Source organism: Zea mays, chromosome 2, assembly GCF_902167145.1.
Source record: "Zea mays cultivar B73 chromosome 2, Zm-B73-REFERENCE-NAM-5.0, whole genome shotgun sequence".
Lineage (NCBI taxonomy): Eukaryota > Viridiplantae > Streptophyta > Magnoliopsida > Poales > Poaceae > Zea > Zea mays.
This window is the reverse complement of record NC_050097.1, coordinates 132,133,418-132,160,504: the sequence shown is the minus strand read 5'-3', so window position 1 is coordinate 132,160,504 and position 27,087 is coordinate 132,133,418. Positions and strand designations below refer to the sequence as shown.

Here is a 27,087-nt window from a genome sequence, read left to right as displayed (position 1 = left end):
GTGCGGCACGGCCCCGGTGTGCCCGCTTGCGCCCGACGTGCTCGCGGCAGCTCGCGACCAGGTGCGCGCCCGTGGCGCCCGTGGCGTTGCGTGGCTCGCAGCCAGGCGCGCGGCCCCCTGCCCTGGCTCGCGTGCCCACAGGCGGCTCATCGCGACCCCCTGCCCCTGTCCCAGCGCGGTGCTGCCCCTGGCGCGTGGCCATGGCGGCCCGACGTGGCCGTGGCACCCCTGCGCACGCGGTCCTTGCGTAGCGCGGCCCCGGCACGGTCGTGGCGCCCCTCCGCGACGCGGTCCCTGCGTGGCGCGGCCCCCTACCCGTGGCTTGGCCTCGACGCGGGGCCTGCTCGTCCGGCGCGACGCGTAGTGCCCCGCCGCGCATGCGACATGCACGTCTACCCCCCCCCCCCCCCGTGTATATCGTCCGCATTGATCGTGTTGCTTATTTTATGTAGTTGAACTCCACTTATAATTGATCACATTAATTATCTCACGTAATGACGACTTTAGTTAATGTCGGCCAACTGGAAATAATTGTAACTCTGTTAGTGCATGTGATTAATACCTATTAGTATGACTAGGTGGAATTGAAGGTTATAATAATTAATCGTAAAGACTGCACGTAATACTTCTTGAAAGGGAATTAGGCTTACACCTATTTCCTAATTGATTTTGGTGGTTGAATTGCCCAACACAAATAATTGGACTAACTAGTTTGTTCTAGTCTATAAGTTCTATAGGTGCCTAAGGTTCACAATAAGCCAATAAAAAGACCAAGAAAAGGGTTCAAACAAGAGAGCAAAAGACAACCCGGAAGGCACCCTGGTCTAGCGTACCGGACTGTCCGGTGTGCCACCGGACAGTGTCCGGTGCACCAGGGAACTCCAAGCTGAACTCATCACCTTCGGGAATTCTCAGAGGCGCTCCGCTATAATTCACCGGACTGTCCGGTGTACCACCGGACAGTGTCCGGTGCCCCAAGGGAGAGCGACTCTGAACTCGCCAGCTTCGGGAATCCGCTCCGCTATAATTCACCGGACTGTCAGGTGAGTCACCGGATAGTGTCCGGTGCACACCGGACTGTCCGGTGTGACAGCGGAGCAACGGCTACTTCGCGCACAACGGTCGACTGCAACGCATTAAATGCGCGTCTGCGTGCGCAGAGGAGTAGAGCACGCGCGGGTGGCACACCGGACAGCCTACAGGGCCTGTCCGGTGCACCACCGGACAGCCAGGCGGGCCCACAAGACAGAGCTCCAACGGTTGAACCCCAACGGTCTGCTGACGTGGCTGGCGCACCAGACTGTCCGGTGCGCCATGCGACTGCAGCCTCCTAACAGCCATATTTTGGTGGTTGGGGCTATAAATACCCCAACCACCCCACATTCAATGGCATCCAAGTTTTCCACCTTACAACTACTTACAAGAGCTCTAGCATTCAATTCTAGACACAACCAAATAGATCAAATCCTCTCCCAACTCCACACAAAGCTCTAGTGATTAGAGAGAGAGATTTGTTGTGTTCTTTTGAGCTCTTGCACTTGGATTGCTTCTTTCTTTCATTCTTTCTTGCGATCAACTCAATTGTAACCAAGGCAAGAGACACCAATTGTGTGGTGGTCCTTGCGGGGAAGTTTGGTTCCCGTTTAATTGAGAAGAGAAGCTCACTCGGTCCGAGGGACCGTTTGAGAGAGGGAAAGGGTTGAAAGAGACCCGGTCTTTGTGACCACCTCAACGAGGAGTAGGTTTGCGAGAACCGAACCTCGGTAAAACAAATCCTTGTGTCTCACTTCTTATTCGCTTACAATTTGTTTTGCGCCCTCTCTCGGACTCGCATTTATTTCTAACGCTAACCCGGCTTGTAGTTGTGCTTAAGTTGCTAAATTTCAGATTCGCTCTATTCACCCCCCCCTCTAGGCGACTTTCACTTCTCGACTATAGTTTAGCCGTTGTGATTCCTTTTTCTCTTTCTCGTAATTATGAATGCAAATCATATGTCATGTGCATGTTCAATTGATCTGCTCTCTTGTATGGTGTACTGTTTATTTCCTAATTCAAGGATATGGATATATGTTTGCAATCGCATAGATAACGGTCTGGTTGCGGAGTCCGAAGAGATCGCAGGAGAAGACCCTGAGCAGCAGCTGGTTGGTGGAGGCAAGTGTCCCTTGACCCATCTATGTCCTACTCATTTTATAATTCACTCCCCGCATTTACACAGTTTATACCTAAAGATTGACTAACTTTTGTTTATCTTGTCCTTGTCTACCTATTTTGGTTGGGTTATTTTGGTTTAGCCATATGCTAGTGCTTCACATTAATCAATAAACATGATGAGATTATCTATGTTACGCTGTTTTCCCTTTTGATTATGATGATGGTACTGTGACATTTAAGGGGACTCGAGCTATTTCTCGAGTGCCTCTCCGTAAGGACTGGTTCGTTGGATGACCGCCCGGGGAAACAGTGCAACCATGAGGGTGGAATGGGACGCCCTTAGCTAAATAATTAGAGGAACTGATGTGTAGTCCGCTTCGCCGTCGTGCCGTCAATGGGGCTCGGTGCATGTGGCTCGCTCTGCCAAGGTTGGTTTGCCCCTTGGGGAGGAGTGTTGTACATTTAGGAAACCTAACGGGCGGCTACAGCCTCAGGGAATCTTTGTAAAGGCTACGTAGTGAAACCCTGCCTATTCACCTTGGTAGTGTTTACGGGTTTGATCGGCCCGAGGCAAGAGGGAATCATGGCTTGTGGGTAAAGTGCGCAACCTCTGCAGAGTGTTATGAAACTGATATATCAGCCATGCTCGCGGTTATGAGCGGCCAAGGGAGCTCCATTGATCAGAGATACTTTTGATCAGAGATGTTTGGTTTACAGGTGGTGATGAGGATGATGGTTATGATTATGCTTTTGGTAATGGTAAGTGGTATTCTTTCCGTTTGAAAAGGGTACTTTGGGTTAACAACTTGGGTTAATGCTAAAACCTGGCTTTCTAGTTTCTACTAGTAATAATAACCTGACCAACTAAAAGCTACTGCTTGACTTAACCCCACATAAAGATAGTCCACTACAGCAAACGGGACATATTGCTGAGTATGTTGATGTGTACTCACCCTTGCTTTACACACCAACCCCCCAGGTTGTCCACGTTGCAATCACTGCTCAGGAGAAGATGAAGTCATGGTGGAAGACTTCCAGGAGTTCCAAGAGTACGATGAGTTTTAGGCGTGGGTTAGCGGCAAACCCCCCCACTCGGCTGCCTGTGAAGGCCGTGTGTATCTACGTTTCTTTTTCCGCATTTTGATAACTATTAATGACTATGTGGATGTATCGGACATCATGATGTAATCAAACTATTACTATCTTTTATGTTATTATTTGAGCACTGTGTGATGATGTCCAGTTATGTAACTGTTGTGTACGTGAATTGCTGATCCTGGCACGTACATGGTTCGCATTCGGTTTGCCTTCTAAAACCGGGTGTGACAATACATCACACTTATCACACTCATAAATACGTCTTAAAACGTAAATGCTTATTAATTCATTATGACTATTATTGATGAAATTATGAGTATGTGGCTATAATAATAGTTTTATCTAGGGATGAAAGTAGGATGGGAAAATCCCGTACCGACCGTTATCGTATAACCGATTTTGTTAGTTTTGTCCCGATCGTTTTCGAACCCGACGTAAAAAACGAAAACGGGATATACAAAACGGTAAACGGAAACAGAAACGGTAGAGCTGTTTTACCGACCGTTTAACCGGGATCCCGTTTTAATCGGGATGATCCCGTTTTGTTACCGTATTTTGTAATTCGGGATCACTTCAATATAGACAGCTATAGGCATCACTTTGAGGCCCAGCCCATCTAAGAAAAACCTAACGCGCTGTTCTGCTCCCAGGCGCCGCCTTCCGCACTCCTCTCTCCCAGCTCGCTGCCGTAGTGTCGTCAGCCCGTCACTCCCAGGCGCCGGCGCGCCGCCGTCCGCCCTCCTGCTCTGTGCGGCTTTGCCTCTCTCAGCTCGCCTCACCAGTCGCCAGGCCAGAGTGCCATCGCAGCTTCCCAGGCTCCCAGCTCGCCAGAGTGTCGGACGCCACGCCAGCCCGGTCCGGTCTCCGGTCGGCGGTCGGTCGATCGCCGCTGCTCCAGCTGGCTGCCCAGGCGACCAGGCGACCAGACGTCCGCGACGGCTCGGCGATCGGCAGGCAGCTCGCTCCACCTCCACAGGCCACGACTCCCTCTGCTGCTGCTGTCCTCCACGGATCCACTGCTGGCTGCTGCTCCCTCCACAGAGAATTGCCTCGCTACACCATGCGAGCCGTCCTGTAGTCCTGCCGTGTTAGACACTAGCTGCTAGCTCCCAGCCGTTCTCCACCACGTTTTGGTGCATGAGCTGCTTGTTGCCTTGCTTTTTACTGTTGCTGTTTTAATTCTGTGGTGCATAATTCTATTGGTGCGTACTTCTGTTGGGCGTACTTTATATTATGTCATGTGTGCTAGTAAACTTATATGGCTTCTTATGTTAGCCAAGAGCTCAAGATTTATCACTTATGTGCTACATTAAACTATGTGTGCTCCAGATTTATATGGCTTTTTTCTATGTTTAATTAAGACTTGTGTTTACAATTTTTTATATTTGTTTTTAAGTTTTGAATATATGTTTTCATGGTGTGATTTTACCGAACAAAAATATCGGTTCCCGTCCGATTTCGGCTTTAACCCGACCGGATCGTATCGGTTTTCGCTTACCGTATTTATCCCGTTCGTTTTCGTTACCGATATATCCCGTTTTCGTTTTCGTCCCGCAAGTTAAATATGAAAATGAAAACGGTAGAGGTATTTTACCGACCGTTCCCGACCGTTTTCATCCCTAGTTTTATCTAGTATTAATATGTATTAACATTCTTTATGAAAATAAAGGCTAATTATTTTCTTTATTACTAACAATAGTTCCTTTTTATTTCTAAGTAGAATTTATGCGTATAGCTAAAAATGGTTCATTCATGACTCTACTAACATTAATATTTTAAGAATCAATATAAATCACTAGTTGGACTTTTTATAACATAAACATGGTTATTTTGACATAAACAAGTATTTTACTAATCCTAAGAAGTTAAATGCTACACTTATGGACAAATTTATTTTGGCTAGTAAAAACCAATTTTTGTTACGACTAGTGATATTCTTTTAGTTTTATATTTTCTTTCTAAAAGAAAGTATCACTAATAATAATCAGAGATAAATCATCTAATGACCTAAATGTTTATATTGCCATGAATTCTATACCATTTACTAATTCCATGTTAAGAAAAGCTTCTATTATCTATTAGAATGAATTTATGATTATAACCTTCTAAATAATTTCAAAAATTCATTGTGAACAAAATTAACTATAAAATTACCTATCTAGTGTTTTATCACCAACATGTGTCTACCAATTTTTGTCACATTTCTCTTTAAACCAACATTCTAGAAGTCATCGTAAACAAATAACATGACTAATAACGATGCACTAATTTATCGCATATATCTACCAAAAATCCATAGTGCACATACGCATGAACTCCGAATCACAACATTCTCATATTACAGCACAATAGTTATAAAATTTACAAACTGAATCAAAAAGTGATTTCGAAAATACATAAAATTATCTCGGGTCGTCTTCAACCTTGCGATGAACGGCGGACGGGGCTTGGGCGCGCGTCTAGGCGAAGGCTCGGTACGACGGGTGGCGCAGCTCCGGCGAGCAGGGCACGAGCGTGGCGAGGGCGCGGTGCAGGTGGATGGTCCGACAAGCTCCACGGGCGGAGGCGAGGCGGCGCTCCGGTGGTCGGCGACGGTGGCTCGAATGGCGAGAAGAGTGAGAGAGAGAATGGAGCGAGCTCGTGTAGGGAGGGAAAGGGAGGAGCTCGACCGTGTCCCTTTTATAGAGAGAGGGAGGGGAGAGGAGAGGTCATCGGGGAGAGAGAGAGGCGGGCGGTGGTTCTTCAAGGCCATTAATGGCGGCGACATCAATGGGGAGAGAGTGGGGTAGGAAGAAACGGTCGTGTTGATGCTCCATTACGCCGAGGAGACGAACGGACGCGGGGTGGCGCGCGGTCGGGCACGGGGCGGCTCCGACGCGGGGTCAGGTTCTGGCGGCGACGGCTCGAGCGCGGGGAAGGAGACGCGCGCGGGACCCTGGCCAGTGGGCCCACGCGGCAGGGAGAGGAAGGGGAGAGGGGATTCCTGGCGGTGACGGCTGGTTAGGCAGGGGGAGGGCGCAGCGCGGCTATTGGGCCCCTAGTGGGGTCGTTAGGGTTAGGGTTATAGTTTTAGATTTTTTCTTTTCTAATTACAAATGTAAATACATATATTTATAAATAATTCAAAAATCATAATAATTATACCAAAATTATTTATAACTAGAATATTTATTTTTGGACCAATAATTATTATATTATTTACATGGATTTTCATGTAAGAAGAAATGCTATTAAATATCCAAAATCAATCATGAGCAAACAAAAATTATTTCAAATGCAAATAAATAACAAACACTTGAATGAAAAATTTATTACTATAATTACCATTAATAACTAAATGCATTATTTTTAGTTGATGATTTTTATAGTGTTACAGCCGGCCCAAGCCCAGTCCGTATATTTGACCATATAAAATCAAAATATTACAACCATATAAAGTTCATAACTTACTAAATTAAAGATTCTAAACAATTCTAGCATCATTTAACCGCATAAACTCCTAATATAACAACAATATAAATTCGATATCTTAATAAATTAAATAAATTAAACAGATTGAACATAATTAGGCTGTGCCGACCTAAGCCCAGTCTATCTATGCGGGCCATGACGGGGTTTGATGGGCCGGAATTTGAGACCCGATCCATATTATTTTGTGTTGGGCCGTGCTTTAGGCTCTATTTTCAGGCCGTGGTCGTGCTGCCAAAAAAAAGGCCGGCCCATATTCCCATGTAGCCACGACGATGATATTTCGCATCACACTTCCGTCTGGCCACCGCAAAGCACCCCCTCTCCCCCCGTCGCCATGGCGAGCGATAACCGCGCGTCGGTCTTCCCCTTCGCCGCCGCCGTCCTTGTGGTGCTCCTCGCTGGCGGCGCCGCGGCGGACGACGCCTCCAGCGACGACGACGCTGGGACTTCACGGACACCCGGCTGCTCCAACAAGTTCCAGCTGGTAATGGATTTGCCCTGCCCCTTGCTGACTCGATTCGCGGTCCTTCTTCATTAATTAGGTCACTGCCGGTAGCAGTTAGTTTTGGAGTTCCTGGAGTCCTATAGTTGGTAGGTAGAGGTGCGATGCTGCGATCTGTCTGATGATGTGGTCGTGTAGAGGAATTTGTGGATGTACCATAGAAGGGCCTGTTTGCAGGCATAAGACTGATTGCAACGCCTGTAAACCGTCCTGGCCTGGTACAATACGGGTTTGACAGCAAAAGTGAGGCTGCAGCAGTATCCTGTACATTTCCAGGCCAGAGACCTCTCAGGGACCTCTCCTCCAAATGTGCAGGCGCTGTCTCCTCCTCCAAATCCTGGACTGGCGTGGCGCAGACGGTGGACGCAACGTCCCTGGCACGGCACGGGACGAGTCTAGGAGGCTGGGGCACTTTCTAGGATGGTTTACGGGTTACTGTTGCAAAAGTTTAGTGTTTAGAGGTTGGAATCTTTTTAGAGGGGCACTAAATATTCCTGTAGAGGATATAATTTACAGTCCATCGCTGCAATCAGTATAGGACTAATTGTTAGCCACCTATTTTTTAGCTCTAGCCCATCCAAACATGGGGTTAATATGTGGTAAGTGGTAACCCTAGCTAATTTAGGCTAATTTTAGCTCGATAACTAGTGCTAATTTGAGATAATTTTGGCAAAAATAACTCTGATCCCGTTTCCTGTCAAATGCCCGAAATACCTTTTCTCTCTTTCTTATGTTCCAGCTTTATTCCAGGTCAAGGTGAAGAATTGGGTGAATGGGACTGAAGGTACAACTTTTGTTGGCCTAAGTGCAAAATTTGGAGCTCCCTTGCCAAGAGATATTCATGAAGCAAAAAAGTCATTTGCTGTCCTCTCAAATCCAATTGACTGTTGCTCCAACTTGACATCAAAGGTTTCACTTTAACACCATCAGTAGTAGGCTTACATACAAAGGTGTTTTATTTCCCATGGTCGTGCTATCAGCATAATCCTAATGGAGAAAGCATGTATTCCATAAGTTTGTTCTAAGTTAATCCTTGTCATTGTAGTTAACAAGTTCAGTTGCTATAGCAACACGTGGGGAATGTGCTTTCACGGAAAAAGCAAATATTGCTCAGGCCAGTGGTTCGACCGGTTTACTAGTTATCAATGATAATGAAGGTATAATGAGAATGTGTCATGCATTATCATTTTTCTGTTCAAATAGTTTGATATTTCAAATATACATGCAAGTTTTTTTGTGCAGAAAGTAACCTGTCTCATGTTTCTAGAGCTTTACAAGATGGTTTGCGGTGAGAATGACACCTCCATTAATGTGACAATACCTGTTGTCATGATACCACAGTCAGCAGGAAAGAAGCTGAAGAACTTATTGCATCATGGAGCAAGTGGCAAGTTATTCCTAAATTATTGTTTCTTTTGTTATAAAGTGTAGAGAAATGGCTTCTAGCCGAGTTGGTTAGGTGGTCTGATTAGCACCCCCTGAGAAGCTAAGTTCGACTCTCTGTGGGAGCGAATTTCAGGCTGAGGTTAAAAAATCCCCTCGGGTGTCGCATGCCAAAGCACAGGTCTAAGGTCCCGACCTCGGGGCTATGATGCCGAGATAAGGCCTCAATTGTTCTCACATGGGCTACGATGTTGCCGTGTATGGGTGGGGCATGGATTCGAGGTTTTTTTTGACCTGTGCGAGAAGGTTTTATCTTATACACAATACCCAAGGGTTGTCTTACGTCCCATAAGTCAATTTTTTTTTGTAAAGTGTAGCATGGTATTTTTTCCTTCTACATCGCTCTAGTGGCAGTGTTCAATAGTATCTCCATCCCAAAAGGATGCAATTCTAGGTCTGGTCAATGTCAAATTATATTAAGTTTGAGTATGTTTATAGAAATTATTAACATGTATGAATCCAATTAGGTATACTATAAACGATGGTTAATTATGAATCTAATGATACTTAATAAGTATGATAGATATTAGTTTATTTTTATATAAATTCGGTCAAACTTCAACTTGTTTGACTTAACACTACTCTATAACTGCATCCTTTTTGGGCCCGAGGGAGCAAATTCGTATCTAAACAATCGCTATGTGCTATTTGCATCTATTCCATAGTTATTTTGCATCAGATATGTATTGCCAACTTAAAGAACAAAAAATAATGTTTGGTGAACATATTGTATGCCAGACAAACCTGATATATGATTTAGTAATAATATTATAAGGTAGTACTTGTGACGGGGCAACAACTTAAAATTAGATAATGCCTAACATGCACAATATTACAAGTAATTTCTATTTTATCTTTTTAAGTAAGATAGTCGTCTGTAGTTTGGTACTATTAATATCGGGTTTGACTCTCGTCTCCTGTTCATCTGTGATTATCCACTGTGATCATCCACTGATCTTTTACAAAGGTAAATTTCTGTATGCACGATGTGGACAGTGGGGTAGCCCCTAGCCCCTAGTTGTTGATATGGTGGGGACTTGTGCTAGGTGTCTTGGTGGCCAATCATTAAAAGGGAAAAATTAGTCATAGATGAGCCTAGACTACTTATTGGATCTACACCCTGATTATAACCATCCAGTGTTATCAAGTCATCCGACTAGTCATGATTAGACATCCTAATTGCTACCTTGGATTCGACCAGGTGCTACGACCCGATTAGACCGAATAATTTTTTGGTCATCTGATTAGTCATGGACTATCATGATTAGCCGAGCAACTACGTGGTGGTTGACCAAAAACAGAAAGGGGCTGGGCTGGGCAGCTGATGATATGGGCTGCATCTGGAATGGCTTGGGCCACTTGGGCTTATATGTTTCAACCCACTTTGGAACCCTAATTGGAGCCACCCCTTGAGCCCTCAGTCCCTTACTCTCAGCAGCTCAGGGCCTGTTTGGTAGATCTCCTCTTGCTCCAGATTCTGTGGAAGTTGATTCTCTGAGTGAAGTGGTTGTTTGACTGACAATGTTTCTCTAGGTTAAACTCTATGCATCTATTTGTGGAGCGAATTAGGCTTTGCTACTTTTTTCAGCTCCCATCTCCCAGCTCTCTAGTTCATTGTGCATGGAGTGAATTAGGACAAGCTACTTTTTTGAGCTCCCAGAGAATCAGCATAGAACCACTTCTTGATAACAATGTTTGGTCGAAGCCCCATTATCACTTACTTTCGACAAAGGAGGAAGGACAGTCAGCCAAGACAGCTGGTAGATGCATCCTTGCCTCCTCCTTCGGGTTCAAAAGAGTTCATTGATAAGCTGATCAGACCAGCAGGCGGGATTCTGAGGGCGCCGGTCAGAAGGCCGCGACAAGGCAAAGCTCCAGCCACTAAGGTGCTGCCTCGACGTAGCAGAAGGGTCGCCGGAGTAGGAGTGGAGCGACTGCCACCTCCTCCACCGGAAGCAGGGCAAGAAGCGTACTTTGAAGGAGCTTGGTATTGTGATTGCTGGAGAAACTGAGACTATCAGGCCAGAAGATCTTGATGAGTATGCCATAATTTTCAGGAAAGGGCTGTCAGAGGTGCAGATCACGTCCATGGCAGAGCTATTCGGCTGGTCTATGCCTAAGGAGCTGCTACAGGGCAGATTAATCTACTGATTTATTGGGTTTCTTGCTGGTCATCGTTCTTTTTCTTTCCCTATGGATTCTTCAAAAATTCTAATTTGGAATGTACGAGGCCTTAATGGGTAGACAGGATGTAGTTCGCACTTTGGTGGATTCTGCTCGATTTGATGTGTTCTGTCTTCAAGAAACTAAAATGGTGGATGTCTCTCCATTCCTTTTATTGCGGATGCTAGGACCAGCTTTTGACAATTTTATATTTCTACCTTCTGTTGGTGCTAGTGGCGGCATCTTGGTGGCTTGGAAAAATAGCATTGGTGTTTGTGCGGGCAGTAGGGTGGATGAACATAGCGTCTCTGTGAACTTTCATTCTAGCACTGGCTCACCACGGTGGCTTACATGTGTGTATGGTCCGCAAGGGAACCATGAGAAGATTCAGTTTTTGCAATCTCTTAGAGAAATTAGAGCTCTCTGTACTGGGCCGTGGCTTGTGCTCGGAGATTTCAATCTGATCTTAAGAGAGGAAGAGAAGAATAACAATAACATGGACCGTGCCATGATTTGTCTCTTAATGAAATCCCGTTGATTGGCCGGAAATATACATGGTCGAACGGGCACTCTAATCCTACCCTGGTCAAATTGGATAGGGTTTTCTGCACAACAGATTGGGAGGAGCAATTCTCAGATTCTCTTCAGAGTTCAGCCACGGATGACTACGACCATTGCCCTTTGCTGCTTGGGTTTCATGATTTCAGCAGAGGAAAAGGGAGGTTTCATTTCCAAGCTTTTTGGCCTAGGATGGAGGGATTTCATGATGTGGTAGTTCAATCTTGGGTGTCTGTTCTAGCAGGGCCATGCCGACTCATCACTTTGGCCAAGAAATTAAAGACAACGGCTAGGAGTCTGCAGAACTGGAATGACAAAAAAGTTGGGAGGATTAAGCTGCAGCTTGAGATGGCTAGGGAGCTCCTACATCAATTGGAGGTGGCGCAGGACAATCATTCCTTATCTCCTGGTGAACTGTGGCTCTGAAACCTGCTCAAGAAGCACTTTCTTGCCCTGTCCTCTCTCTCTCGTACCATGGCAAGGCTGAAATTGTGGATTGGGTGGCTCAAAGAAGGTGATGCCAATACCTCTCTTTTTCATGCACAAACAAGGTTCAGGAAGAAAAAGAATTTCATTGCAGCGGTACACTCAGAGGATGGGCAAATCTGGACTGCCCATGAAGGCAAGGCACCAGCCTTCTTTGATTTTTATCAAGGGCTCCATGGAACTGCAGAAGTAAGGATGTTACTGTTGATCTGGAAGCTCTGGGGATGCTATCTTGTGACCTTGATACCCTTGATGAGCCTGTCTTGGAGGAGGAAGTTTGGGATACAATTAAGTCCCTTCCTTCGGACAAATCCCCAGGTCCTGACGGGTTCACTGGCAGACTTTACAAAAATTGTTGGTCTGTGATCAAGGCTGATTTCGGTGGCAGTCTACTGCATTTGGGCTAGAGATTTCAGAAACTTGGGTCCGCTGAATTCAGCTTTTATTACACTTCCGCCCAAGGTTGAGGGGGCCACTAGTGTGAGATTTCTGCCCAATCAATCTGGTTCATAGTTTCACGAAGTTGTTGTCTAAATTGTTGGCTAACAGGTTAGCAGTCCGGCTGCAAAATATGGTTTCCCCCAATCAAATCGCTTTTATTAAGAAACGATTAATTGTTGACAACTTCATGCTAGACCAGCAGACGACCAGATTCTTACATTGCCAGAAGCAGGCTCGTATCCTTCTCAAGCTAGACATTTCAAAGGCTTTCGACTCGGTATCGTGGGCCTTCCTTATCGAGGTCTTGAAAAAACTTGGTTTTGGACAGATCTGGTGTGATATAATAAGCGGGCTGTTAGCTACCTCTTCTACCAAGATTTTACTAAATGGTCTGCCCGGGGAATGTATTGGGCATCAACGAGGGCTGAGACAGGGTGATCCTCTATCACCTATGTTGTTTATTCTTGTAATGGATGTCTTGAATCTGCTCGTGCAGCGAGCCTCTGAGGAAGGGCTTCTTCAACCTCTCTCTACAAGGAATATGCAGCATCGTATCTCGCTGTACGCGGATGACGCAGTGTTATTTCTAAGCCCTACTGCCTCAGACATTAGTGTGGTTATGGATATTCTTCATCTTTTTGGTTCAGCTTCAGGTCTAAGGACTAACATCCAGAAGAGTAGTGTGTTCCCAATCTGCTGTGGGGAAGAAGAGGTGAATTGCTTACAGGACTTGCTGCCATATAATATTTCAGAATTTCTCTGTAAGTACCTCGGTTTGCCTTTGTCTCCCAAGAAACTCACAAGGGACCAGGTTCAGGCCATTGTTGATAGGGTGGCCAGCCTTCTGCCAGGATGGAAAACTGAGCTCATGACCAGGGTTGGTAGAGCTATTCATGTGCAGTTCATCATGACGACAAAGATGATTTATGCAGCTTTGGCACTTGACCTTCCTGTCTGGGCCATCAAAGCAATCGATAAACTGTGGAAGGGCTTCCTTTGGAGGAGCAGGAAAGAGTTCCGTGGTGGTCATTGCCTCCTGGCTTGGCCTAAGGTTACCCGTCCCAAGGAGCTGGGTGGTCTTGGGATTAGTGATTTAAAGACCCTCGGTTGGGCTTTGAGGGCTCGTTGGCCATGGCTGCAGAAAACATATCCCAGTAGGCCTTGGACGGACTTCCCCACTGACGTCTGTAAGGTGGTACAAAATCTGATTGCTGTAGCCATTACTACTAAGCTCGGTGTGGAGCCAATACCCTTTTTTGGAAGGACAGATGGTTGGATGGGAGATGTATTAGGGACATAGCTCCTGCAATGTTTGACATGGTGCCCATGCGTCTTGCCAACATACTATTGGTCAAAGACGCTCTCCCTAATCTGCATTGGATCTCCGATGTAAAAGGGGCAATTTTAGTCAGAGTCATTGCTGAATTCTTGGAACTTTGTGAAGTGCTTGAGGTAGTTGTTCTTCGGCCTGGAGTAAGGGATCGACATATATGGAAATTTAGTGCTTCAGGGGATTATACAGCTAGTTCTGCTTATGAAGCTCTCTTCCATGGTTCAGTTCAGTTCGAACCAGCAGAACGAGTGCGGAAATCTTGGGCTCCTGGGAAGTGCAAGTTCTTTATTTGGCTTGTGGAGCATAATAGGTGTTGGACAGCTGATAGGCTCAGAAAAAGAGGGCTAGACCGGCCAGAGCACTGCCCCTTGTGCCACCAAGAGGCTGAAACTATAAATCACTTGTTGGTCAAATGTGTTTTTGCCAAGCAGTTCTGGTTTGATTTCCTTAGTTCAGTGGGGCTGCAGGAGCTGTGTACAGCTCACGAGGATTCCTTCGAGTCGTGGTGGAAGTCTAGCAGCTCTCGGCTCTCGGGCATCTGATCTTCTGAGGAAGGATTTCAATTCTTTAGTAATCCTAGGTGCTTGGACCATATGGAAGCATATGAATAGATGTGTCTTTGATGGATGTAATCCTAGCTTGGTCACAGCCCTTAGGGTGGCTAGGGAAGAGGCGATGCTCTGGTCCATGACTGGAGCCAAGGCCCTGTCTTTCCTCTAGGTCGAAGAGTTGCTGGCTTAAAATAGCTGTGGGTCGTGTTTTCTCCGTGTTAGTCGGTGATCATTAGTCAGTTTCTAGTGTTGGGGTGTAATGTCTGTGGTGTAATGGGGTTCTCTCCCCCTTTCTTCTTTTAATGCAAAGATGCGCAGCTCTCCTGCGTATTCCAGAAAAATAATATTTGTTTATGGGTTTGATGCTCTTGAGTGATTTCTGTTACTTCCAAAATTGGCACAGCTGTTTGTGGCAGATGATCCTGTAGAAATGATGACTAACCTAAGTTATATGTTCCTTTTGAATTAATTATGCTACACCAGAGTATGCGTGATAATGAGAAATATTTATTTTCTATTGTCTCAGTGGAAGTGCAGCTATATTCACCAAATCGACCAACTGTGGACCTTTCAGCATGCTTCTTATGGATAATGGCTGTAGGCACCATAGTCTGTGCTTCACTCTGGACTGAATTTGTTACATGTGAACAGGTTGATGAGCGTTATAATCAGCTGACCAGAAAGGTTTGGATTTGTGCCTACCCAAAGTGAATGGCATTTCATGTTTGTATTTATATGTATGCACTCCAATGCATTCATTCCCATTGCTTCAGCGCATTGGACATTTATAAGCTTAATATCAAAGGGACATTAGTACAATCTTAGGTGAAGGAGCTTGAATTTAGTATTTTGCATGAGTGGGTTGTATGCAAGGTACATAGTGATGTTATACCTGCCACTAGGGAGGGTATGGATGAATCCATGCTTGTCCATGTCCAAATCCATTTCGTCATGATCCCTGTCCCCAATATTTTTTTAGAATTCACATGAGAGCTGCAAGTCATTTTCATTACGAAGAAAGAAGAACAAACAGGTCAACCTCAGATACAAGGTGGGACGGGCTAGAGCAGAATGCTTAGGACCACCAACCCTACCCACATATCAGATCCTCCCCAATATTATCCGTACCCATTGGATAATAATCAATATGCATATTCATTGCTTTGAGTTGAACTACTGGCTTCTATTACTATTTGTACATATACATGTGAGCTCCATGTTAAAGCTGACCCTTGGAATGAAAACCTTGCATTTACACCTTAAAATTTTAGTGAAATTGACTGAAGACTGTAACCTTGTGCGGATTTACTAGACTAGATCTATATGAGGGATACATGTACCCTAAAATTTAAAACCTCATGTTTACACTTAGAAACTATCAGAATTGATTGATTTTTTTAGATGATAGATGACTCGGTATGATAGATGGCTTCTTCGTATAGACTCGTGTGGCTATATTCAAATGTGGCCCCACGTCAAAAACTCGATCTTAAAATAAAAATAAGAACTCGCACACACCTTAATTGAGCTGAAGACTTGCCCATTGATAATTCACACCCAATGGCCCATACCATACCCTTTCTATTGGATTAAAAAAAGTTTACCCATACCCTAACCAAATGAAATGGGTAAGGGTTTGAATATGGATAATGGGTACCCAACATGTACAAATGAGGTAAGGTTATTAAGGCGTGTAAGGCGAGCTTGGACATGCCCGTGAGAGTAAGGCGTAGGAGGCGGCGGCGCGCAGGTCGCGACACAGGGAGTAGTGGCTGTTAGACTGTGTGTGTGTGGGGGGCACCACTGTGGGGCTGCCGGCCCATTAGGGTTAGGGTTGTGAGTCTATATATTGTACCCCATCTATTATCAATACATTAACCACTTCATTATTCTACATGGTATTAGAGGACTAGGTTAGGGTTTCTCCTCTCCCACCTCCCTCAGCCACCACCCACACCGTACAGCCGCCAGACAGCTGCCCAGGTCCAGCCGCCGCCTCGGGAGGCTCATCCCTCCCTCCCGGGGCGGCTCCCTTCCTAGCCGCCGGCCACCCCTCTGCCCTGGCCCTCTCCCCTCCGATGGACGCGGCCGTTGCGGCAGGGCTCCAGGAAGCTCCGGTTCGAGCGCTCGCTCGGCAGCCTGATCCGGCGGGAGCAGCAGAGCCCCAGCGCGCGCCTGCACGTGGACGTGGACGTGGACGTAGGATGCCGCCTAGGGCGCGTAGGGCCCGATGCATGGTTCCGGCCAGCCAGCAGAGGAGGGAGAGAGAGGAGAGCTGCAGGGGAAGGGATAGACTGAGAGAGAAAAGGAGAGCTATGGGTGAGGAATAAAGAGAAGGAGAGCTGCAGGGGAGGGAGATAACTGCTGGCTGCTGCAACTGGGAGATATTTGTTTGGTTACTGGTGATGTTTTAAGCCTAAAATTGGTGTTGGTCTGGGCTTACTGGTTGTAGCTATTAACTTCTTTCTTTTTCTGTTTTCCTGTTTCTCTCTTCTACTAGGCTGAAATGGGCCTACTAGGCCTTATAGTTGTGCTAGCTTGCTTGTTAATTTCAAATTAGTGAAATATAAATAATATTTGGTCTAGTTTTTTTATATTAATCTATATAATTAAGGCCTCGCCTCGCCTTACGGTTTACACCGCCTATAAGGTAAAAAGGGGGTCGATCGCCTTATGTCGCCTTAGCGCTTTAATAACTATTGATTGATGTGCTGCTATCCAAATGGATCATGTATGAACATAGGCATGGGCTAAATAAGACATACAAACTAGAAGCCATGCATCATGGTTTACTCTTGTGCTTTCATCTGGAAATGTTGCCTTGAGCAATGATATTGTGACATGAAATGGCGTTTGTTATGAATTTTAGATTTTGATGTGAACCAATTGCATTCTTGTTAATCATCATTTGTACTTTTTCATAAACCCTTATACTTTTGCAGGTGAACATAAAAAACTGAAGAGTTAAATGCATCGGTAGCCTCTGAACTTGTCAAGGGATGCCACTTTGGTCCACGAACTTTGAAAATATATTTTTAGATCCTTGAACTTATTAAGTGATGTACCACACATCCCTAAACTTGTAAAAATGGTGCATCACAGGTCTATTTCTGGACCATACTGACCACTGCGTTGTGCCAGTTAACAAGACAAGGTCCTAAAAATGCATTTTTAAAGTTCGTGGACGTAAGTGGCATCTCTTGACAAGTTCATGCGCCGCTAATGCATTTAACTCAAAACTGAAAAACACATCTTGTTCTCAACCATGTCTTTTGTGCTTACAAATGCCCCTTGTGTAACCACTGCATATGCCCTCTCATGACAAATTTATCCTTTCATATTAAACAGGATGGACCTGACACGGGAACAAAATACAGAGAAGATAAAGAGGTCTTCGAGATCAGCGCGAAGGGTGCTTTTATTTTTATTATAGTAGCTTCAGTTTTCCTCCTCCTCCTGTTCTACTTCATGTCATCTTGGTTCGTTTGGGTGCTAATTGTACTATTCTGCATTGGTGGTATTGAGGTATTCCCTCCTTTCGGGCACAGTAATTCTTCTATCTTGTACTAGTGCATATTGATATGTATTTTTCCCTTTTGTTGGGGAGTTCAGCACTGAGGTTAATGGTGATATTATCTTGCAGGGTATGCATGCTTGCTTGGTCACGCTTCTAGCTAGGTACCAAATCTATCAATTTTGATAAAGCAATTCAGTCAGTGCTCCCTTTACTTCTATACCATCATCCTATATACTTCATATAACAGGATTTTTAAGGACTGTGGACAAAAGACTGTACAACTCCCTGTTTTGGGGGAGGTCTTGATCTTATCTGTTGGAATTGTACCATTTTGTGCGGTGTTTGCAATTCTCTGGGCTGTGTATCGCCATGCTTCATTTGCTTGGATAGGCCAAGACGTTCTGGTAAGATAATCTTAACTTACAACCATTCTTTTGTTTTGTTCCTCTATTATGTTCTTTTCTTTTGGGGTTGCATGTAGAGATGTCAATGGGGAATTCCCCACCGGGTTATAGCATCCCATACCCATCCCCATCATGTTTGATTCATCCTCATCCCCATACCCATACCCATCATGGGTACAAAACTCATCCCATACCCATCCCCATTCGGGTTTCGGGTCCCCAATGGGTCCCCATCCCCAATTAAGAGATAACTAGGTACTAACAGGTAGCACAAACAATCTAGATTTCAGACATCACCACATCGGCAAGCACTCATCCATGAACCATGATACATTCATCCATCCATCAAAAAAATAAGTACTTCGGGACCGATAGAAGAAATGGAGAAATGAAGTTTGCTCACCTTCCATGGTCACCATCTGAGTTCGTTGCCGCCTGAGAATCCATGGTCGTCATCGTCGTCTGGGCAGGGCGTAGCATATGACTGGTTATTTTAGAGTTTTGTTTTTTGCTAGTCTGCTAGTTGCCTTGCCGTGTTGCCTTATTGGGCTAGGACCTGGGGCGTGGTGCGCTGCCGTGCTGGGCTTGGTGGTCGGCTCGGCCTCAACTCATTCATATAAACATGACATGTGTACACGTATGAAATACCCATGGGTAATCGGGTTCGGATTATTGCTTCCCAAACCCATACCCGTTTACCCAATGGGTGGAGATTTTGTCCCATATCCATACCCATGGATACATTTTTTGTCCCATACCCGTACCCTAATAGGGGAATTCCCCATGGGTTGGCGGGTATCGGGTCCCCATTGACATCTCTAGTTGCATGATAGTTTCCATACTACTCTTTGGTGGCATGCATGGTTATTAAGGCTTTGTCTAGGCAATAAGGTGTGCTGGGCTGCTGGCAATCTGGGCGTCCCTGTCGCCATGACCAAAAGTCAGCGAAATATAGGAAGGGATAGCTGAGGAAGAACGAGGGGGACTGCAGAAATGGTTGATTTGAGGGTGTAGAGCAGTGAGGAAGAAGCAGGAAGAAGTTTTGTGTAGCAGTGCATTTGGAGATTGAGAGAGAGAGAGAGAGAGAGAGAGAGAGAGAGAGAGAGAGAGAGAGAGAGAGAGAGAGAGAGAGAGAGAGAGAGAGAAGCATGCTGCGCCGATGGATGGAGGGAGCACTCACACTAGGCAGATGATGTTTGATGTATCCATGTAGGTCACGACAAGGGAGGGTAACATGGGCTGGGTCAGCCCCTTCTTACTCCATCCTGTTTTTTCCCCTCTCCCACTTTCTTTCTCAGCCACACTGTTTGTTTTGCAATTTGTTAGATTGGTATGGCGTCGCCTTTCCTTGCCTTATCACTGCCTAAGCGATTGAAAGGGGTGGCTCACCACAACTTGCCTTACCGCCTTAGAGCAACTCCAAGGAGTCCTAAACATGAGCCCTAAATAATGTATTACGATCTAATTTGTTTTGTTTAGGATCCACAAACAAATCTCTTCTCCAACAACCGAGCCTCAAAACCAGGCATTAGCAACTTCCCAGGTTTCGGTTCTCTGTTCCCGCCTTGCGCCCCCTCGCCACACACAAACGCCCTTGCATTTTCCCGCCAACAACAGTATGCACGCCAGTACAAGGTTCAAACTGTCATGGAACTATTTGGTTGGTGCGAGAGTGGATAGGGCCCTTCCGGTGAGGTCTTATATCTAGGAGTCTAGCCCACGGGTCCTGTATCAATTCAATGAAATTTTGTAAATTATGAGTTTATGACCACTGTTGGAAGCTATTTTATTCTATTAGGCCCTATATTTCAAAATAGGACCTCATTTAGGATCTTTGTTGGAGATGCTCTTAATAACTATGGTGGCATGTTATGAACTGCAGTATACCATCAAGCAAAAGTTCATATTCACATGGTAGAATGACATGATATAGACGTTTTTTTTCTCGAACACCAGAGTCGAAATAATGTATTGTCAGTTCTAACTTCTAAGGCCATTGCTAATCCAGTTCTTGAATTCAGTTTAGTCAGAAGTGATGAGATTTCCATGTATAATTTTCATCATGCCAGTGAGGTGTCTCCTTCCAAAACATTTTGCTCAAAGCACATTGTCGTAAATATATATAAGAATGGGTTTGAATTTTCTACAAAATACTATTAGCCCCAAAGGTCAAATTACCTGATTGGTCACAACTGTACAAAACTATCATGTGCAATAAACATAAGCATGATGTTGTAATTCTAACGTAAATCTATATGAATCAGTTTGAGGTTGCAGGATGCTTAGGCATGTTGGTAAGTATAACATAGCTTCCTTTCATATGTCCTTCTGTGGGTGGCTACATGTACCTTTTGCCCTAGAATATGACGAGTCGAAGACAAATTTAGCTTCTAGCTCAAAATCTGCAGCCTTGATCCACCTTTGGTGCAATTTGCACATTTCTGACTAAGAAATCCAAATATCATCTGTACATTAGATATGGACATGCAAAGCAAAATGTTTCCACATTTATTTGAATTAGGATGGAATACCATATTTCCAAGCTTGATATCATGCATGTGTGCAAGCTCAAAAGGATGTTATTTTAGTACTTTATAAACTGTTGGATAATTTGTCTAAAGAGGAGGATCTCATTTGTGCCTACCCTTTATGGTTGGACCAGTTTAATAATTTTCTTATTAAATGCTTGGCATTTTCAATTTGAAATCATACTGCTTTGACCTTTGCAAAACTAACTATATGTTATTGGCTGCTTATTTCTCCCAGGGTATCTGTTTGATGATAACTGTGCTTCAGATGGCACGTTTACCAAATATCAAGGTATTGGCATTCTATTTGCAGCAGTTTGCTGATGTTAATCAAGTAAGAGTTCTAGTGATCTTATTTGCACCATAAAAATCTCAGACTGTATTTTGGCAGGTTGCATCGGCACTTCTTAGTGCTGCATTTGTGTATGACATCTTTTGGGTGTTCATTTCACCTCTTATATTCCATGAAAGCGTCATGATTGCAGTAAGTGTATCAATTCTTACAGTGAAGCTTATGTAAATGGTAATTTTTTAGTACGACAGGTTGATATGTAACATAGACATAGTTGTTAAGGCATCACTTAGTGACGCTTAAGCGTTAAGGCGACCGGGAGAAGCAAGGCGTCCTGTCGCCTTGCAGCAAGAGTAAGGCGAGTGGAGGAGGCGGCGGCGGTGCATGGGGAAGAGGTCGCGGCGGCGTCGCACGCTGCTTGGGCGGCCGGCCGGCCGGCGACGTCCCCTTCTTCCATGGCTGTGCGTCCTCTCTCTCTCAGGTGGCCGGCCGATGACCTCTCCTCTCTGGCGGCGGCTCCCCTCCTCCCTCCTCTTTTGGCGGCTGCAGGGTGGGATACAAATACGATGGAGGGTAGTAGTGGGCTGGCTGGGCCGGAAAATAGTAGGCCGGTGGCCCATGTGTCCTTGATCTCTTTTATTTTTTTCTTTTCTTTTTACTTCTCTATTAAACCAGTAAATCTATTAGTTATGTGTTTCTTTTTTCCTAACATTCTACTACTATCTATTAGTTATGTTGGGTTTTAAGTCTATTATGTTGGTTTACGTTGAACTTGTACTCCTATTTGCTACTATTATCCCTACATATTTAAGACTATATTCCTATATATTCCTATTAGTAAGGCGTCGCCTCGCCTTACGCCTTACCCCTTAAAAGGTAAAAAGGGGGTTGGCTACCTTACCGCCTTAACAACTATGAACATAGCCTTTGAACACCTTTTATATTCCATGAAAGCGTCATGATTGCAATAAGTGTATCAGTTCTTTCAATGAAGCAGTTCCTTCCTATTGGGTGTGGATTGTAATGGGATTTTCTTGTGTTTTTCGGGTTAGGCTTTTTTTAGCCTTACCCTTGTTTTCTTTTCTTAATGAAATGACACGCAACTCTCCTACGTAGTTCGAGAAAAAGTTCTTTCAATGAAGCTTATTGAAATGGTAATTATTTAGTACCGCATGTGATAGTTGCCTATAAGGGGTGAATAGGCAACACCTATATTTTCACAACTTAAAACAAACTTGAATCCCAAATTAGATGTTAGCTCAAAATCTAGATCAAATAAAGTAAGGGAAGAGGGAAGTTCTTGCACTTGATGCTCTTCTTGATTGCGTAATTAATACAAGAGCAATATCACAAGTGAAGATATAGCAAAAACTTAGAGTGAGAGAGATGAAGAAGAAATTGCAGAAAGTAAAGACCATAAGACACAACAATTTCTTACCCGAGGTTTGGCTCCGAAGAACCTATGTTCCCGTTGACGTGTTCCACCGGACTAGGTCTCTCTCAACCTTCTCAAGTGATTCAATGATCAAGTAACAAGCATTAATGGCTCTCCCGCGTCCTTTTCCCTCCCCTCCCGACGCCTGCGCTCCCCAAAACCTCACACCTGTGCCCACTCTAGGCCCGGTGGCCACCTCCCGAGGGTTCGCCGCCGCCCTCTCCTCTTCACCTTCCCCTGCACTGCAGGCGTCAGCTTCTGCGTCCATTTCCCTTCCGTCACCTTCTCCTTCTCAGTGTGCGGCGCAGGCCAAGTCTGGAGGGAGGTCCAAGTTCGAGCGTTGGCGAGCTGACAGCTCCGCTGGTGGTAGCTCGCTTGGCCCTGTCGGCGGTGTTACCTCTAGGCCTTCCTTCCGCGACGTGGTGCAGCTGTCCCGGCCTCCATCGCCGGGCGGTTTGGCTATTAAGTCTGCGGCTCAGGCACAGCCGTTCGGAGAGTTTCCAACGGGATTCCATTCGTCGCTCGAGGTTCAGAGACCTGCGAAGGCCTAGTGTTCGAAGAGGCTACGTTTGAAGGCAACCAAGTTCCAAAGTCAGGCGTCTAGTGTTGTCTCCAGTAGGTGCTTCAACTGCCTTTCCCCGAATCACTGGGTTCGACATTGCCGTTTGAAGACAAGGTGTTTCTCATGCCTGCGGTTTGGACATAGGCGTCCCTCTGCCCAGAGGCTCCTGATCGCACTCTTGCGATTGCTCCTGCTCCCAGGGCATCGGTGTGGTCTCGTCTTGGGGGGGGGGGGGGTTCCTGGCCTGGCAGGTCTTTTGTCTGGTCACGTCTCCATCGCCAGCAGTCTCAAGGGCCTTCACAATCCGTCTGGAGCAGAGATACCCCCAATGTCTAGTGATCAGCGCCAGTCGGGACACGCCGGACATCCAGCTACGTCCTTGAAGGTGTGGAGGAACAAGTGTATGCAGGTTCCGGGTAGGGGAGCCGATAGGCAGTTGCAGCAGGGGGACATGGAAGTTTGTCTGATGATCACTTGATGGGGGTGGATGGAGCCACTAATCAGGGACGCTCTCGTCGTCGCCACTCTCGCAAATGACGTAACCCCCCCCCCCCCCCCCCCCCCCAGTGATGATGAGCGCCGGGACCAGGAAAAGTCTCAACGGCCCGGGTAGGACCCGACTGATCAAGTGGCCATTGTTGCTCCAGGAGTACATTCCCCATGCTTTCTGGGTTGGAATCATGCTATGACTAGTGATGAGGAAGACCTTTGCATGGTAGTGGTTGTCTCAGTGATCAGTAACCAGACTGTTGTTCTAGATGTGGAGGTGACATCGTTGCTGTCGCCAAGGCTGGAGATTCCTGAGGATTCCCTTGTTCTTCGTCGTTTATCCCCGAGCAGTTTCCTGTTGTTTCTCCCCTCTAAGGGGTTGACTCAGTGACTTGAGGAGAGGTGGTCCATTCTGCGGGCCGTAACCTTCACGGGGGTATGCAAGCGTTGGTCTAGGTTTTTCAACTCAACGGGTGGAGTTCTTCCTCGGATAATAGAATTGGAATTAGAGGTCATTCCAGTGCATGTTTGGGAGACGACCACGGTGGAACACTTAATCAACCCGTTTGCTTGGGTTTACAAGGTGCTCTCGGCTACTTCAGATCTTAGAGACCTTGCTGTTTTTAGGTGCTCTGCTTGGTGCATGGATACAACCTTGATTCCAGAATCTCGTGAGCTCTAGATTATGGAACCGTTGCAGGCGCCCGATGTGGGTCCGCAAGGAGCTATCTCATTGGTTTACCAAGTAAAGATCAGATTGACTATGTCTTCTTCAGCTGCTTCAGCTCCCTTGGTCTTGGCCCCACAGTCGGGGTCTCGTGACCATGAGGATGGGTCCGAGTCTCGACGTCGACCTCAGCCGCGTTCACCTCAGGGTGGATCTCGTGAAGAAGACAAATTTTTGAGCATCGGTGGGCTTGGACAGCGTTGTCCGGTCAAGGAGAGGCTGAGACCACAGGGCTCAGCTTCGGAGCAGTCGGATAGTGAGGCTATTGTGGGAAGTCTTTGTTATGGTACAAAAAGCATGCACTGTGCGGGCCTTGAGGATCCCTCCGCGGACGCCTCGGCTCCGGTGCACATTGGTGAACAAATCCATGACGATGTTCCCGAGCAGGCGGTTCTTAATTGCATCGGCCACGAGGATTATTCGGGAGATCTGTGCTACAATCCATGCTGCGTGCACTGTGCGGGCCTTGAGGTTTCCCCAGGGGAGGCCTTGGCTCCGGTGCACAGGGTGGAACATGATGACGTCTCTTCTCTTTAGTGTTTTGGGCAGACATAGTTTCAATTGGCTAGGGGGAACCTGCAGGGATGATGTGCTCTGATTCTTGTGAAATTCACCGTGCGGGCCTTGAGGCTCCCTCCGGGGTGGCCTCGACTCCGGTGCAAATTACAGCGCAAATCCGTCAGGTTGCTGGCTCCCTGAGTGTTACTAGCCTAGTTCCTTCACGACATCTTCATGTATACTCTCGGCGTCATCTTCGAAAAAATTCCATTGTTCTGACAGAGTTACCGGCTGCCTAGGAGGGTGAACTACATGGCTCTACACTCCATCTCCCGGTTGATGTTTCAGAGCAAACATTGGGCGCAGCTGAGGTGTCCGATCCATCCAGTTCTGACCACAACGTGCTTGACCACACCAACCAGAGTGAGAAACAAATGTCCTTTAGAAAAGTGTACAAGCGTATTTCTCACATTCTACCAACTCCGACAAGCACTGGGCCTACCAGGAATAATGCTGGCGGAGCTTGTGATGCTGCTCCCCCTCGCAGAAGTCGGAGGGTGGCAGGTGCTGATGCTGAATTCAAGTTGCAGGATTTGGAGAGTAGGACGGTCAATAAAGCTATGAAGTATTTGAAGGAGATCTTTGATGCCGATGCTTGCAGTCAAAAAGCTATGGAAGATTATGCTAAAGTTTCAGGTTGAGGCCTTGGCTGCCTTATTTGGGTGGTCTGTTCCTGTTGTGGTCAGCTCCCAGTGAGTTTTGGCTCCTGCACGTAGTTTTCTTTCTCTTTGTTCTGTCCAATGGATCCATCAAAAATTTTGTTTTGGAATGTTAGAGGGTTGAATTCCTCTGCACGACAAAATTCAGTCAGAGAGTTAGTGTCTTTTGCCAAGGTTGATATCCCTGTTTGTTTCGGCTTCTGGCAGCTTCTGGCCACCAAAAGCTGCTGCGGACTGCCAAACGCCCAGCTTTTCAGCCAACTTCTATAAAATTCGTTGGGGCAAAAACCATCCAAAATCAACATAAACACATAATCGGTTGAGTCGTTGTAATAGTAGGAATCCGTCACTTTCTAGATCCTGAGCCCTATGAACAACTTTATCTTCCTCCACACGTAATTATAATGATACTCAGATTCTCCCCACAGTCAGATTCTCCCCACAGCCAGATTTTCAGAAAAGCAGGTCAGAAAAAGCTGAACCAAACAAGCCCTTAATCTGTCCGCAAGAAACTAAAATGGGGTAGGTCTATAGGTGGAAATTGTTGTCTATGCTTGGCGCTGATTTCAGTGATTGGATTTCTCTACCTTCAGTAGGTGCAAGGGGCGGGGTGCTGGTAGCGTGGAAAAGACACTTGATCCCCATTGGTCAAAAAAGAGTGGATAATAATAGTATCTCCGTCCAATTTTTTACTTTTGAAGAGAATACTTGGTGGCTCACATGTGTTTATGGGCCACAAAATAATGGGGAATTTTTTTATTCCTCCAAGAGCTTATAGAGATTAGGGCAGTTTGTGATGGCCCTTGGATAGTGGCAGGGGATTTCAACCTTATTTATAAAGCTTCAGATAAGAATACTTCCAACTTAAATAGGCCCCGTTTGAGAAGACTGATTGATGATCTCGCGTTGAAGGAAATACCCTCTTCATGGCCGCAAATTTACATGGTCAAATCAGCAAGCTGCTCCGGTGTTGGTGAAACTGGATAGGGTTTTCTGTACAGTTGATTGGGAGGGGCTCTTTCCCAATGTCCTGCTTCAAAGCGCAACTTCTGAAGACTGATCATTGTCCGCTTCTTTTGGGCCTTCAGGTTCAGGACAATAGGTTCGATATGCGGCGTTTTGGACTAAGCTAGAGGGTTTCTACGATGTTGTTCAGTCGGCTTGGGGCTCGGTTCCAACTTCAGATTGCCCTTTTCAAACCTTGAATTTGAAGCTAAAGGCTACTGCCAGGGGTCTCCATGCTTGGAGTGCCAAGCAGGTTGGTCATGTTCAGTCCCAGTTGGCACTAGCGCGGGAGGTTCTTCATAAATTTGAGGTTGCACAAGATGAAAGACAGTTAACACCAGCAGAGAACTGGCTTAAATCTAGACTAAAGAAGCATATTTTGGGGTTGTCATCCATCAAGCGATCTATAGCATGTTTAAGATCGAGGATTTCTTGGCTCAAGGAAGGTGATGCTAATACCAAGCTGTTTCACTTGCATGCCCGTCATCGAAAAAGAAAGAACTTTGTGGCTAAATTAGTTGATGGCGATAGAATCGTCACTGGTCATGAAGATAAAGCCTCCCTGATTCATCAGTTCTACTCCAATCTCATGGGCTCTTGTTTGGACTGGGATCAAACTATCAATCTCGATGAAATTGGCATGCCATCTTTTGACCTTTCTGAGCTCGATGCCCCATTCACAGAGCAGGAGGTCTGGGATACCATTAAAAT

The 27,087-nt window shown here is 45.8% G+C and overlaps 1 protein-coding gene across 2 annotated transcripts in view; it reads left to right on the top strand.

Annotated features, from left to right (window-relative positions):
* The first annotated feature begins 6,969 nt into the window (after positions 1 to 6,969).
* LOC100217036 (Signal peptide peptidase-like 3) overlaps positions 6,970 to 27,087 on the top strand; it is a 34,567-nt gene continuing 14,449 nt past the window's right edge. Inside the window, exons 1-10 of one of the 2 annotated variants that reach the window (XM_020547481.2) lie at positions 6,970 to 7,207; positions 7,976 to 8,134; positions 8,271 to 8,382; positions 8,493 to 8,612; positions 14,727 to 14,884; positions 17,549 to 17,725; positions 17,844 to 17,878; positions 17,965 to 18,121; positions 20,888 to 20,941; positions 21,026 to 21,133. In XM_020547481.2, coding sequence (XP_020403070.1) covers positions 7,058 to 7,207; positions 7,976 to 8,134; positions 8,271 to 8,382; positions 8,493 to 8,612; positions 14,727 to 14,884; positions 17,549 to 17,725; positions 17,844 to 17,878; positions 17,965 to 18,121; positions 20,888 to 20,941; positions 21,026 to 21,133 — 1,230 coding nt within the window. In that variant the 5' untranslated portion in view covers positions 6,970 to 7,057. The remainder of the gene's footprint in view (positions 7,208 to 7,975; positions 8,135 to 8,270; positions 8,383 to 8,492; positions 8,613 to 14,726; positions 14,885 to 17,548; positions 17,726 to 17,843; positions 17,879 to 17,964; positions 18,122 to 20,887; positions 20,942 to 21,025; positions 21,134 to 27,087) is intronic. The other variant, NM_001359540.1, reaches the window with a different exon arrangement.